The 13653-nt window shown below is 44.1% G+C and overlaps 1 protein-coding gene across 1 annotated transcript in view; it reads right to left on the bottom strand.

The window, feature by feature from the left end:
- The window catches only part of GDPD1 (glycerophosphodiester phosphodiesterase domain containing 1), a 379654-nt gene that overhangs the window by 19079 nt on the left and 346922 nt on the right, over nucleotides 1-13653 (bottom strand). The window contains exon 9 of the mRNA XM_085649395.1: nucleotides 4921-4972. Coding sequence (XP_085505521.1) covers nucleotides 4921-4972 — 52 coding nt within the window. The remainder of the gene's footprint in view (nucleotides 1-4920; nucleotides 4973-13653) is intronic.

The raw sequence follows: 13653 nt of genomic DNA, 5'->3' as shown, positions 1-13653 counted from the left end.
CTGGCTTTCTCTTCCACTGTGTACATTGTCTCTTCGTTGTCTGTTGTAATGTGCTGGGCCCATGGCTGGCAGTGTGAATGGTCTTGTATGTGTCACGTATGAAAGGTGTGTCAATGGCCGGTAAAGAGATTGGTACCTTATCGTGCCTTTACAGCATCCGAGCTGTGAGTCATTGGTTTAGGTTTTAACCTTTTAATTATTAACAGTGCATTTCCTTTTTGTGAAGTCTCTTGTTAATAATATTTAAACCTCTGGGGAAATGTTCCAATTTTCGATATTTTCATAAACTAGAAACCCAGGGGGGAGTACAGGGTGGTGCACCTCTCGGGCTTACCTAACATGCCCTGCAAACCTCAAAATGTGACTACAGTTACACATTGTCCTTGCATTACTGTGCCATATTCTTCCAGAATCAGAAAGAAAACACAAATTTCCTACCACCCATTGTTCCACTAGGTCCCCCAATAAAAATGATACCTCATTGGTATGGGTGGGCCATGTGCCCACCACATGGAAGGGCCTAAAACGTACTGTGGAGACTTGAAATTTATCGATCACAAAAATACCTGGCTTTGCGAGGGAGTCACCTGCGTTTTTGGTCATGGGCTTGGCGGCCATGCAGGGAAACCTACCCAGACATTTCTGAAAACCAGACACCTGGGGGAGTCCAAGGATGTGTGTCTTGCGTAGATCCCCCAATGTTTTCTTACACAGAATCCACTGCAAACCTCAAATTTTGCTAAATAAAAATCACATTTTCCTCACATTTCCTGTTGTGGGCACTAGGCTTACCCACTCAAGTAAGGTATCATTTTTATCGGAAGACCTGGGGGAACGCAGGGTGGTAGGAACTTTGTGCTGCCCTGGTGATTCCACAACTTTCTCATACACAAATGTGAGGAAAATTAGATTTATTTTGGTTAAATTTGAGGTTTGCAATGGATTCTGGGTAAGAAAACGTTGAGGGATCTACGCAAGACACACATCCTTGGACTCCCCCAGGTGTCTAGTTTTCAGAAATGTCTGGGTAGGTTTCCCTGCATGGCCGCTAAGCCCAGGATCAAAGACGCAGGGGACTCCCTTGCAAGACCAGTTCTTTTGTGATCGATAATTTTCAAATCTCCACAGTAAGTTTTGAGCGATTTCCTTTCAAGGGCACTAGGCCTACCCACACAAGTGAGGTACCATTTTTATTGGTAGACTTGGGAGAATGCTGGGTGGGTGGAAGTTTATGTCTCCCTGCAGATTCCAGAATTTTCCATCACGGAAATGTGAGGAAAATGTTTTTTTTTTTTTTTTACAATGTTTGAGGTTTGCCACGGATCCTGGGTAGCAGAACCATACAAGTCAACCCATCCTGGAATCCCCTGGATGTCTTGTTTTAAAAAATGTATAGGTTTGCTAGGTTTCCTTAGGTGCCGGATGAGCTAGGGCTCAAAATCCACAGCTAGGCACAGTGCAAAAAAAGGGTCAGTTTGTAAAATGTGATGTGTCCATGTTGCGTTTTGACCCGTTTCCTTTCACGGGCGCTAGGCCAACCCATATAAGTGAGGTACTATTTATATTGGGAGACTAAGGGTAACACAGGATAATAGAACAAGTGTTATTACCAGTTGTCTTTCTATGCATTTCTACCTCCCAAATGTAACACAGTTTTTTTTAAAAGAAGACAATTTGAAAATGCCCCCTAATTCACATGATAGTATGGCAATCCCATATTCAGAGATTTGCAATAACCACTGCTTCTAAACTCCATATCTTGTTCCCATTTCGGAAATACAGTAGGTTTCCTTGATACCTATTTTTCACTCTTAATGTTTTACCAAATGAATTGCTGTATAACCAGTACAGAATAAAAAACCATTGCAAGGTGCAGCTCAGTTATTGGCTCTGCATACCTCGGGTTCTTTGTAAACCTACAAGCCGATATATCCCCCGCAACCAGGGGTCCCGCGGACATAACCATATATTGCTTTAAAACATCTAGCATAGTTAGAAGAAGTTACAGGTGAAAATTTGGGCACAAATGGCTGGGGTTTTTTTCAATTTAATTTCAATGTTGTTTTATTTCAACTGTTGACTGTTTCAACTGGAATGAGGTTGAAAGCACAAACAATTGGAAAGATTGACTATGTCCTAGTAAAATGCCAAAACTGTGTGGAAAGTTTTGGTTTTCTGACAAAAGCCTGCCTGTTCCTGAAAGATGGGAAGATGGTGACTTTAGAACCACAAGCCCTTTGTTGATACCATTTGCAGGGAAAAACCAGATACTGTCTTCTGCAGCACTTTGTTCCCATTTGTCCCCCAAAAAACAACATTTAGCTGCATTTTACCTAATTTCTCAGTCTGATCCAAGTGAACACACAAACCATGGGTACCTTTAGAATCCTGAGGATGTTGGAATAAAAGGACGCAAATTTAGCATGGATACGTTATGCGGACAAAATGTTATGGATGTCTAACCGGGAAATACCTCAAATCGAAAAAAAAAAGGCAGGGCACAGGAGAAAGGGAAAGGGCATGCAGAGAAGGTGTTAAAGAGGCAAAATCCATATGTCAATTGATCAACTTAAATAACATATTTGTTATCACAGTTTTGTCATGATCATTGTCACTGCTCACCTAGTGGCAAGTTAAAGTACCCCACATCAAATACTGGCTACTTTTTCTTCAGTGCCTCTGCGATGTTGAGTTTTTCTCCAATTTTTGCGGAGCCTAATGTCTGTTCTGTTTACTCACACAGGAATATGATTACTCCATATAAATTGAACATGGTCAATTTTTTCAAAGAAAGATCTTCAAGCTTGTAATTATTATAGAGGGTTAATTTGGAGTGCAATCAAGTATGGAAATCCTTTGCTTCTTATCAACAACATCTTGAAGCCAGTACATAGCGCATAAGCTTTTACTAAACTTGATGTGTGAGGCGCTTATAATCTGTTACATATAAAGGAAGGTGATGAGTGGAAAACAACTTTCTCTACACCATTTTAGCATAATGAACATTGTGGAACGCCATTTGGTTTGTGCTATGCTCCTGCCATATTTCCTGCATTTTTATGGATTCAACTCAAGCTCTGAGGCATGACAATTAAATGAAAAAACACTGTCAAAAAAGATTAAGTAGAAAAATTGTTGCTGCTGCATCCATAAATGTTTCCACTCTATCAAGTGGAATAGATGCTGAGGTAGTGGGGGGGCGTTTTACCTACCTAATTCTATCAACTTCACACACGAATTGCTGCTACACTTGAGAATATATCTGCCTGCTGTCCTTATGTTATCAAGCATCGCCTCTGAAACTAAGCAGAATGTGTCCATACCTTCCAATCAATACTCTCCAATATTCCATGTATTCGAGCAACACTGGCCGTGCTGAATAAGATTGAGGTATGCCTCGTTAGATCAAGCGCCACATTTTCAAAAAATTCCAGAAGACTGGCCATATCTATTTTGTTGATTAATACCTAAATGAGCCAAGCATTTATCAATAATTTTAAAGATGTTTCTGACTAAACGGATACCCCCCTGATCCATAATTGAGTCTATGCGATCTGCCTCCATATCCTTTGTAGGAGTATGGGTCTATTGTAGGCGCAAGAAACGTAGGCATGTTTTTTAGTATCAGTTTATTTAAAAGTTTCTATGTGTGCAAAATCACAAAGTTAGACAAAGGAAAGTACACTGGGAACACTAAGTCCTATCATTAGTTGCAGAGCCAAGGATCCATATTTTACATTGATGGAGCCCCAATGCCTGTGCTGCTCAGAGGAAGAGTAGATTCCAAAGAATTACATTTAAACTGTGTATTTCAATGTTCTCAAGTTGAACAGCTGATGTGTGCTTCACAAAATTTCATCCAAAAGATATACCATTGCAGGTGCCAAATACTAACATCAACATTCACATACAATTTCTAAACACTTGCAGCTCGAATGGCATTGACGAAAGTGGGGGTGAGATTAGCGAGCAAAGTAGTCTGATGTAAGCATTATTTATTGTAATTTTCTCAAGATCAGTTATTCCCCACTGAGACCTGTTTTGGTTTCTCTTTTGTTGGCTCTCTGTATCATTGTTGGGAATGTAAATATCCCCTGATAAATCATAAATGGCATCGGATTAGATTATTGAAAAAAGATCTACATAAGCCACACCAGACTCTGAATTGATTGGACATTCTTGATCCCTCTTTTCTCATTTAGTAGGGCATATCAACCACTTGCAGATCAATAATAAAATTAATATCAGTTTAGACATCAACAGAGGCTAATCACTATCAGTGCTCAATAATGAGGACTAAGTAAATGTTTGCCCATCAGTTGCATGGTTACACCTGCTCTGAATGTCTCTGCCCTATTACATTCAAAATCTAGCAGGGAAACCATCTCTTTTGGGCTTACACTTGAAATCCTGATGCTGCAGATCTACCACTCCTCCTGACTACCACATTGACAATCAACTCTGAGGCACTCATTAGAAATCCTACATTGATAGAGCCTCCCATAGTATAGCACTTAAGGAGGCTTCTGTGGGCAGAAATGTCACCCAATTACCTCCTTCTCAGTTAAAGTTTCTCATAGTTGTTACTCATGAATGAGACCCCTAAAACCAGGGCAGGTGTCTCATTAGTGCTTGGAAGAGGCGCTCTAAGTGCCTGACAGTTTCTCCAGAACACACAAGGACAGACAACGTCAGTGGTGCTCTGTTAATACATGCAATATAGGACTAGCAGAGAGGCTGGAATTAGGGTGTGGGAAAAAAACACTCACCCATCTCATCCCTTTTAGCGGATTAAAATACTTTTTCCACTCTACCTGTCCAAAAACATTACCCCCTGAAGTTTTAAACAAAAAAAGAGCATAGGCCAATGTTGTTATCATTCCTGCTATGGAGTTATTTATTAAGTAATTCACACCATACCTGTATACCTCTTGCAGTCAGGTGATCAAACAAAGCTTTTCTCATGAGCAATCTGAAAAGAGTAAGAACAGAACAAATCACTCACGAGGGATTCTTAGGGAGGTCTTGTTTCAAGAAAAAATACAAAATGTTACCTACCAGATAACTATAGGATTCCTAACATAAAAGTATCTATTCATTGGTTCTGGAAACACCAACACCTGTGAGGAAGCTGTGGCTAGACAAAAATGTTTTTCTGTCTTGAGTCACAGACCCACCTCCATTCACCACTGTCCATCCTATTGTACTTCTGGAAGCTGCATACATGATTCAATGAGAATCGAAAGCAAACTCATTTCTGGTGTCAATGGGAAATGGAACAAGACGAGAATTGCAGCTACTAAATGTGTAAAATCTCAAAGGCCTGCTACAAAGACATTTAATAATTGACCTTAAAAACAAAAATAAACCCAGGGAACGAAAGGAGTAAACATGTTAATTGCAAACAGTGAAATAATTGTTTTAGTTCTTGCCTGCAAATAGCAAACAAAATACAAATATATAAAATAAAATATGCAAATAGCAAACAACTTACAGTAAGCTGGAATCTGAAGGGAAGGCTGGTTCTGTCCCAGGATAGACCAGAAAAGGGAACAGGTTGAAGTAACTGAAAGGTTAGAGCAGAGTGCAGTGTGGGGACTCCCTCACACACAACATGCAGCAGAAATCTGAGCTTTGGTGGCCTCTAGGGGGAGTTGAAGAGCTGGCACTACCGCCGCATTGGCTTAAGTTTGGGTGCATTCAAAGGAAGAAACAAGTTACTTACCTGTAACTATAGTTCTCCAGTATTGGAATCCTTCATAGATTCATATGCTTGAATCATTTCGCGTCGTAGAGATGGGAGTCCACGGTAATATAAAAATAATAGTATCCATAGACAAACACATAAGGCCGAGGCCTAATACTCTTTTATAACATATCTAGGTACTTTAAGAAAAAAGACCAAACTCAAAACTCAACCAATCAGGAGAGACCACCCTGTAGAACCTTCCTGAGAGAGGCTCCAGTCCCTCAGATTTTCTAAGCACAAGTGCGCATAATAGAAAAGAAACTGAGAGAAGTAGTGAGCCTTCTTCAGGATGGCGGGCAGGTCGCATGTGAATCTATGAAAGCTTCCAATACTGGAGAACTATAGTTACAGGTAAGTAACTTGTTTCTTACTCCAGTATTGGAACTTTCATAGATTCACATGCTTAAATCAGAATAGTTAGTAGTAAGCACCACATTTGCATGCCATAAATTACAACCGTAAATGCATTCTTGAAAGCATAAATCATGTACACCAATATATACATAGAAATGCATAAGCAAAAGGAAAAATTTCAACCATTGAAAATGTGAGACAGTTCAGGATGGTGGGAAGGAACCCAAAAAGAAGGCTCACCTCATTGAAAGAGATGTCTGAGAACTGCTTGTCCTACTGTCGCATCTCACTTGTTCCCAGCATCCAAGCAGTGACGCCTGATGAATGTGCGCGGCGTCTTGCATGTTGCTGCTCTACAAATGTCCGGCAGGGACACACCTGCAAACAGCGCTGTAGATGTGGATATTGCTCTTTTAGAATGGGCACTGACTCTTGATGTCAGAGGATGGCCCGCTTGTTGATGACAGAATAAAATTGCACTTGAAATTGATCTAGAGATGCTCTGTTTAGTGATGGAGAAACCTTTTCTACGTGCACTGTATGCAATAAGGAGTTGATTTGACATACGAAATTACTTAATCCTGTTCAAGTAAAATTTTAGGCACCTTTTAACATCCAGTTAGTGCAGAGCACGCTCCGCTGCAGTCTGTGGATTTAGGAAGAATGAGTTCAGCACAATAGATGGAAATCCAAAGGGACCTTAGGGATAAATGTAAAATTTGTTCGTAGAATAACCTTGTCTTGTTTAAATTGTAAGAAGGGTTCTTCAGTAGTGAAAGCTTGAAGTTCCCCCACCCTTCTTGCCGAAGTAAGAGCTAGGAGAAGAGCCAACTTCCAGGATAGGAACTTCATATCAGTTTTATGAATAGGTTCAAACGGGTGATTCATTAGTTGACTGAGCACCGTATTTAATTGCCATGTAGGAGGAGGTGACGTTAATGGAGGAAACATTCGAAAAAGCCCCTTGAGAAACTGCTTTATAATTCTGCTGGAGCAGGTGATGGCCCTGGAAATAGCGGCCAAATGGACCTCAATTGACGCGTAGGCTAAATCTGAGCGAGCCAAGAAAAGGAAATAAGGCAAGACTTCCTCAAGAGGAGAATGGCGAGGGCTAACGTTAGACGAGGTACCCCACCAACAGAATCTTTTACACTTCAAGGAGTAAGTCTTGTTAGTACTATTACCTCTTGCTTTAGCCAGCACCTGTCTACAATCCTGTGGGAATTTCAATTGTTGAAATTCTCAGAACTCAGGCACCAGGCTGCCAATTTCAGAGAACTGGGGTTCGGATGACACACTTGTCTCAGGTTCATTGTTAAGAGAGACGTAATTGGTCTGAGGTGAATCGGAGACTTGACTGACAGTAGGTGTAGTTCCGTGTACCAGTGCTGGTGAGGCCAGGCTGGAGCTATCTGAATGGATTTGCAGGGTTCTGTCTTTATCTTCTTTAAAACTCGTGGCAGAAGAGGAATGGGGGGAAAGGCGTAAGCAAATATGCCGGACCAAGCTATTGAAACGACATTCCCCCATGAACCCCGATGGAGATGCCAACTTGCGAAGTACCGGCATTTTGCATTTTCTGGAGATGCGAACAGATCTATGTTTGGCTTGCCCCATTGGAAGAAAATGTTGTCTAGAGTGTGCTGGTCCAGCTCCCACTCGTGGTAAGAAGTTTTTAGCCTGCTCAATTTGTCCGCTATGACATTTTGTTTTCCTGGGACGTACTCTGCTGATAAATGCACTTTGGGATCAACTGACCATCGCCATATGAGTTGGGATTCCTGAGAGAGCAGGAGAGATCTTGTTCCTCCCTGTTTGTTGAGGTAGTGCATTGTAGTGGTGTTGTCCGTCTTAACAAGCACCGATGTACCCTGTATCTCTGGCAGAAAAGCTAGGAGCATTAGGTAAACTGCTCGCAGCTTTAGAAGATTGATGTGAAGATCCTTGTGGGAAGGCGGCCATTTCCCGCTGACCTGTAATTCTCGTAGGAAAGCACCCCAGCTCTCTAGTGATATGTCCGTTGTAATCACGAGAGGAACAGATTGCGATAGGAACAACAGACCTCGCGATAGCCGGTGAGGGTGCGTCCACTAGTCCAAGGCCGTTGTCATGGGAGGAGTTATCCGGATCAGATTGTCGAAAGATCCCTCTGTATCCTTTGTTTATTCAAAGCCTCCTGAAGAGGATGCATTTGAAGCCGACAGTGAGGTATGAGAGGGATACAAGAAGACATCATCCCTAGGAGGGATTTGAATAGGCGTACTGAAATGGACTTTCTTTTTTGGACCCTGCTTGCCAAGGATACTATCCTCTGTTGCCTCTCCAGAGTAGGATAGTCCTTGATTCCCATGGTGTCTAGGGTTGCCCCTAGAAACACCTTTCGGAGGAATGGTTGTAAGATTGACTTTTCCACATTTAAAGTAAAGCCCAAGTTCTCGAAAATTTGTAGGCAGGCTTTGATTGATGCTTTTGCTGCTCCGTACGTGGGGGATTTGAGGAGCCAATCGTCTAGGTAAGGAAAAATGTTATGATGTTTCTGCCTTAGAAATGCTGCTACTGGAGTCAAACATTTCGTGAAAATGCGTGGAGCCTATTTTAGTCCGAAGAGTAAGACGCGGATGTGAGAAGTTGGCCTGATATATGATGTCACTAATTCTAGTGTACACCTCGTATCAGTCCAAACAACCCTTATGGTGATTGGTTGTAAAGTCAACCTTATAGACCAGCTATCCGAGTGGTAGCATGGACAAGAGCAGTCTTAGGCTAAACTCTGAATGGCATGTGAAGCCAGCTGTTATACCATTTGTAACCCCTTGAATACCAAATGAAAGGACACCACAACAGATACATATATAAAATAAAGTGTATTTATTCTAGTCAAACCCTCAGCACTCTTTATGAGATTCGAGGTAAGTACAACACAGTCTTATTCAAGCATACATTAAGTCACACAGGTAAGTAATACAGTTAGGCCCTAGGGGCCACGCAAACCATATACTAAATAAGAGGTATAAGGACCACTGTCACGGAAATAAGATAAGCCTAGGCCATCGCTGGGGCTACACTATACTACCCAAGGTTAGGAAGTGGGAGGCCCACGGGATTCAGGTGCAGAGTGGAAACACTCAAGCGTAATGCGTATAATCGATAGAAATAGTACAGTTCAGAAATAAGCAGTTTTAGGACACTTCTGGTATAGCTAGAAAGTCGAGACTCGGAAACTAGACCCTAGGATAGTCAATACCCTTGTGGGCACCGGAGTACCCAAGTTACCTAGCCCACGGGCTGCGGGTGCATAGGTGTGAACTTGCGTCGGGTTTCGTCGTGGACTTCTATGGATGCCTGAAGGAAAGTTGCTGACAGGCAGTCAGTGAAGAGTGTCCGGTGGATCCCAAGGCCGGGATCAAGAAGGAAGGATACCTGCAAGCAGAAGGGACAGAGTCTGGGTCACTAGCCAGTGACCACGTGGAACCAGGAAGGAACCAGGCGATGTCGGGAGATTGCAGGTGAAGAGGTGAAGCTTGTCGCAGGAGCCACGGGTACCAGGAGGCATCGAGGACGACCAGGACCAGGAGGCGAGCTGTCCCACGAAGGCTCGTGCTGTAGGCGGCGTCGAAGTCGAACTAGGATTCACCAAGCCTTGGCAAGCGGAACCCACGAAGAATGGAGGACTTGCTTCTGGTGCAGACCAGGAATGTCTGGGGTGCTTCTCTTTTGCAGAGGAGCAGGAGCCAGTCTGGAGGTGCCAAACCAGCAGTGGAAAATCGAAGGTGTGTCGTCGCAAAGGTTACTAGCCAGCGGGCAAGCAACCGGACAGACGCGGCAAGCAGGAAAATGCAGAAGGGCCCCACGCAGGACTCGTGGAGTGTGGGGGGCTGATCTTCGGTGCAGATGGTGCTTGGGGTTGGGGCTTCTCAATCCCCGGTGCACAACTTCGAGGGTGCCTCAGAAGGTGCGCTGGAAGATACTCGCCACTTTTCCCAGGTAGCCGGTCCCACGTCTCTCGTCGCCTCCACGGATCTCAGCTCGGCTGTGGATGTGGATCAGGGTCGGAGAAGTCTGGAAGTCAAGGCTCTGGTCGGGCTCTGCAGTCGGTCCCTCGTAGAACTTCAGCAAAGCAAAGGGTTAGTCTCTTGATGGTGCCTGTTCGCACAGGGTGACCACTCCTTGGCCACAAGGGAGATTCTTCAGTCTTCTTCTTTCGTCGAATGTCGAAGGTCCAGAGTTTCTGTTCAAGTTGCAGGTTCAGGATAATCTAATCTCCTGGGGCCCAGCTACCACACTTATACTAATCTGGGGGGCTGGGTTGCCTGCTAGGTCATGCCTTATGGGTGGGACCTGGGAGGGGGGTGGTTACACCCCCTTCCCTTTGTCCAGTTTCGCGCCAGGACTGGGGCTGGAGTGCCCAGCACCGGTTTGAACTGGACTATGCATGGGACACCTTGTGTGCCCCAGGCAGTGTCTAGTTTCTTTCATCCCTCCCTGCCCCAATACACTAAGGCCTGTCTGGGGTGGTGCTCGCACCTCCCAAGGCAGGAAACCTATTGTCCAAGCCTCCCGTGCCGGGATCACTCCCAGCAGCAGGAGGTCAGACTTGTGTCGTGGCAGCAGCATCCATTTTGTGATGCTGGGGCTCTGGTTACTTTTAACCGGGTAAGTAGGTTTCAACATGTCTTCTCCCTCTAGAAGGGAGGGATAATATCCTCATCCCCAGAAATGGGATGGGGGTATTATTCCAAAGTGTTAGACACCTTACACGACATGTTTTGATAAAGCCAAACCATAGTTACCATAATGGTTTAAGATTATAAGGCACTTTAAGAGTATATGGTAGGCTATATCATAGAACAGCTATAAGGACATGGTTCCGAAAGCTGCAGACAGGCTCAGCTCATGCTAGAGCACTATCTCACATGTTACCAAGCACTCTGCCTCCAGGATTGTTAAGGCCTGCCATAGGAGTGGCTGATAGGTACACATGTGTCTATATATAAGGTAGGTATAGGAATACTACACCTAAACAAGGGGTGATTACACGACCTTGCCCCAGCTGAGTGATCAGCCAGTTGCGTCATAATGGAAGGCCAGGCCAGGGGTGGCATAATACATGCTGCAGCCCCTGGTAGGCCTAGGGTACACCTATGCCCTGGGTACCTAAGGTACACTGTACAGGGGCCAATAAGGTGATCCTATCCAATTGGGTTATGCACCTAAAGTACATAGTATTAATTTAGAGAGAGAACAGCAGGGCTGTGGGTCTGATTAGCAAGCCCACAGCCACATCTAAGTCGAAAACCAGTAAAGCAAAAAGCAAAAAGTGGGGGTAAGGAGGGTTCGTTGGCGGGATCTTTACAAATTCCAGAGAGTGTCCGAATTGGATAAGGTTTAGGACCCATCGGTCCGACGTGATTTCCCGCCACTGTTGTAAATAACGGGTTATTTTGCCTCCCACTTTGGATTGAGCTAGTGGGATAGAGGCCGACAGCTGGAAGAGGTCATTGCGGGCTCCTTACCCTGGCATCCTGATTTTCCTCTGAAGGAAGCCTTGTTGTAGGCAGCCGCAGATGGTTGGCGACTAATATACTGTGGTCTATATTGCTGAGTGGCTGCAGAATATGTTGAATACCGGGATTGCTGGTATACTGATCTGTAAGACTGATAGCCTCTTCCATGTGAACCACGAAAAGTAGTCTTCCTGAACTGTAAAGTCCCCAGAGACTTAGCTGTAGCAGTATCTTTTTTGCAAGGCTTCGTCAACGCGGCTGCCAAATAACTCTTCATTGTAAGGGAGGTCAAGGATTTTAGTTTGTATTTCAGGTGTGAATGTGGTAGCTTTGAGCCAGCCTTGACGCCTCAAGACGGCCGCTCCTGCTAGCTGTCTGAACCCAGTGGAAGCTACATCCATAGAACAGTCTATCACTTCTGAGGCAGTCCGTTCGCCTTCCAGAAGTATTCTTCTAGCTTCCTCCTTGTCATCTGTTGGGAGTTTGTCCAAAAGTGGTGACAAGTCCGACCACATCTGCCTATTATAACGGCCCAGTAAAGCCAGAGAGTTCGCTGCTCGGACGGTTATAGCAGACAACGTTGAGAAACGCTTGCCTATGTTGTCAAGCTTCCTTCCTTCTTTGTCAGGAGGAGTCGTCAGGGAAGCTGAAGATTTTTAGAGCGACGCTGCGCTGCCTGGGAAATCACCGAATCTGCCTTTGGGTGACCTATTAAACAGGCTGGAGCATCATTCGGAGCTTTATACTTTTTGTTTAGTCTCGGCAAAATAGGTGTTACTGTTGCTGGATTTTGCACTATCCTTAGCCCCTCCTTCCATATTTAATCTATTATAGGTAAAGATCTTACTGTTTTACTATAGGGTTCTTTGAAATCATACAGAAAACAGTCTTTCTGATGCATAGGCATCGGTAAATGAAAACGCTTAGCAGCTCTCTCCAGAAGGTTGTGAAAACCCCCAATATCTTCTGGAGGTGAATCCGGTTATTGGGGAGATGGAGATGCCGGAGTGGGGATGATGTAGGAATCCCATTCATCTTGTTGAATGCCTCCCTCCTCTCTCTCTACTTCCTCCATCCCCTTCCTTCAAAAATTGTAATGGCAAAAGGGCTTGCACCTGACTAGATGAGGTTAAAACTGGTGTTAACAGCAATTTTTGAACTTTTTGCTTTTCCTCCGTCATCGATGGTGTCATCAACGATCCCGTTGACGATTGCATTACCACCAGAAAAGTTTTCATCGACGAAGGCTACTGCTCCGTCGACAGAATCGCCGTCGCCAACATCAAACTGCCAGCGACAGGGATCTTCTTCAACAGTAACGCCGATGACACTTCCATCGTCGACGCTGCTCTCGTTGACACCGTCGTCGACAAGGTCTCCGTCGACAGGAGTGATGTCGTCAATGGATATGTTGTCGATGGAAGTTGACCCTTTGTCGTTTAGGTGGCTGCGACGATGAGCCCGCAGGGTCATCTAAAGGTAGTTTCTGAGGTGTTCTTGAGGAGGCTTTAGATGATGTGTCACTCTCCTCATCAGACACCACACCATCTCTATTTTTCAGTCTCAGAAGCCACAAAAGAAGTCTTCCTTCTCGGTCTTTAAGAGTTTTAGTAGAAAAGGTGCGACATACCTTGCACTCTTTTGGCTTGTGGTCAGGATATAAACAGTATAAGCAGTCCTTATGCTTATCGTCAATATGCAGGCTTTTTTTCCTAGAGGTTCCACAGGCTCTTAATAAACCTTTTTTAGGTGTCTCTGACATGGTGGACGTCAGTTTGAATCACCTACAAATAACTCCAATGAGTTGATAGAAAGCTGAAATGGTGAAAAACACTCCAATCCAGAAGAGAGAAGAGAACTGAGCACAGCTCAGTGGAGACTTCCTTAGCACGACATGCGGTAGAAAATCTGAGGGACTGGAGCCTCTCTCAGGAAGGTTCTACAGGGTGGTCTCTTCTGATTGGTTGAGTTTTGTCCTTTTTCTTAAAGGGCATCGATATGTTATAAAAGAGTATTAGGCCTAGGCCTCATGGGTTTATGTCTATG

This window comes from Triturus cristatus, chromosome 3_2 (genome assembly GCF_964204655.1).
Source record: "Triturus cristatus chromosome 3_2, aTriCri1.1, whole genome shotgun sequence".
In the NCBI taxonomy this organism is placed as follows: Eukaryota; Metazoa; Chordata; class Amphibia; order Caudata; family Salamandridae; genus Triturus; species Triturus cristatus.
Note: the sequence above shows the minus strand (reverse complement) of the source record. Positions and strands in the feature narration are given on the sequence as shown.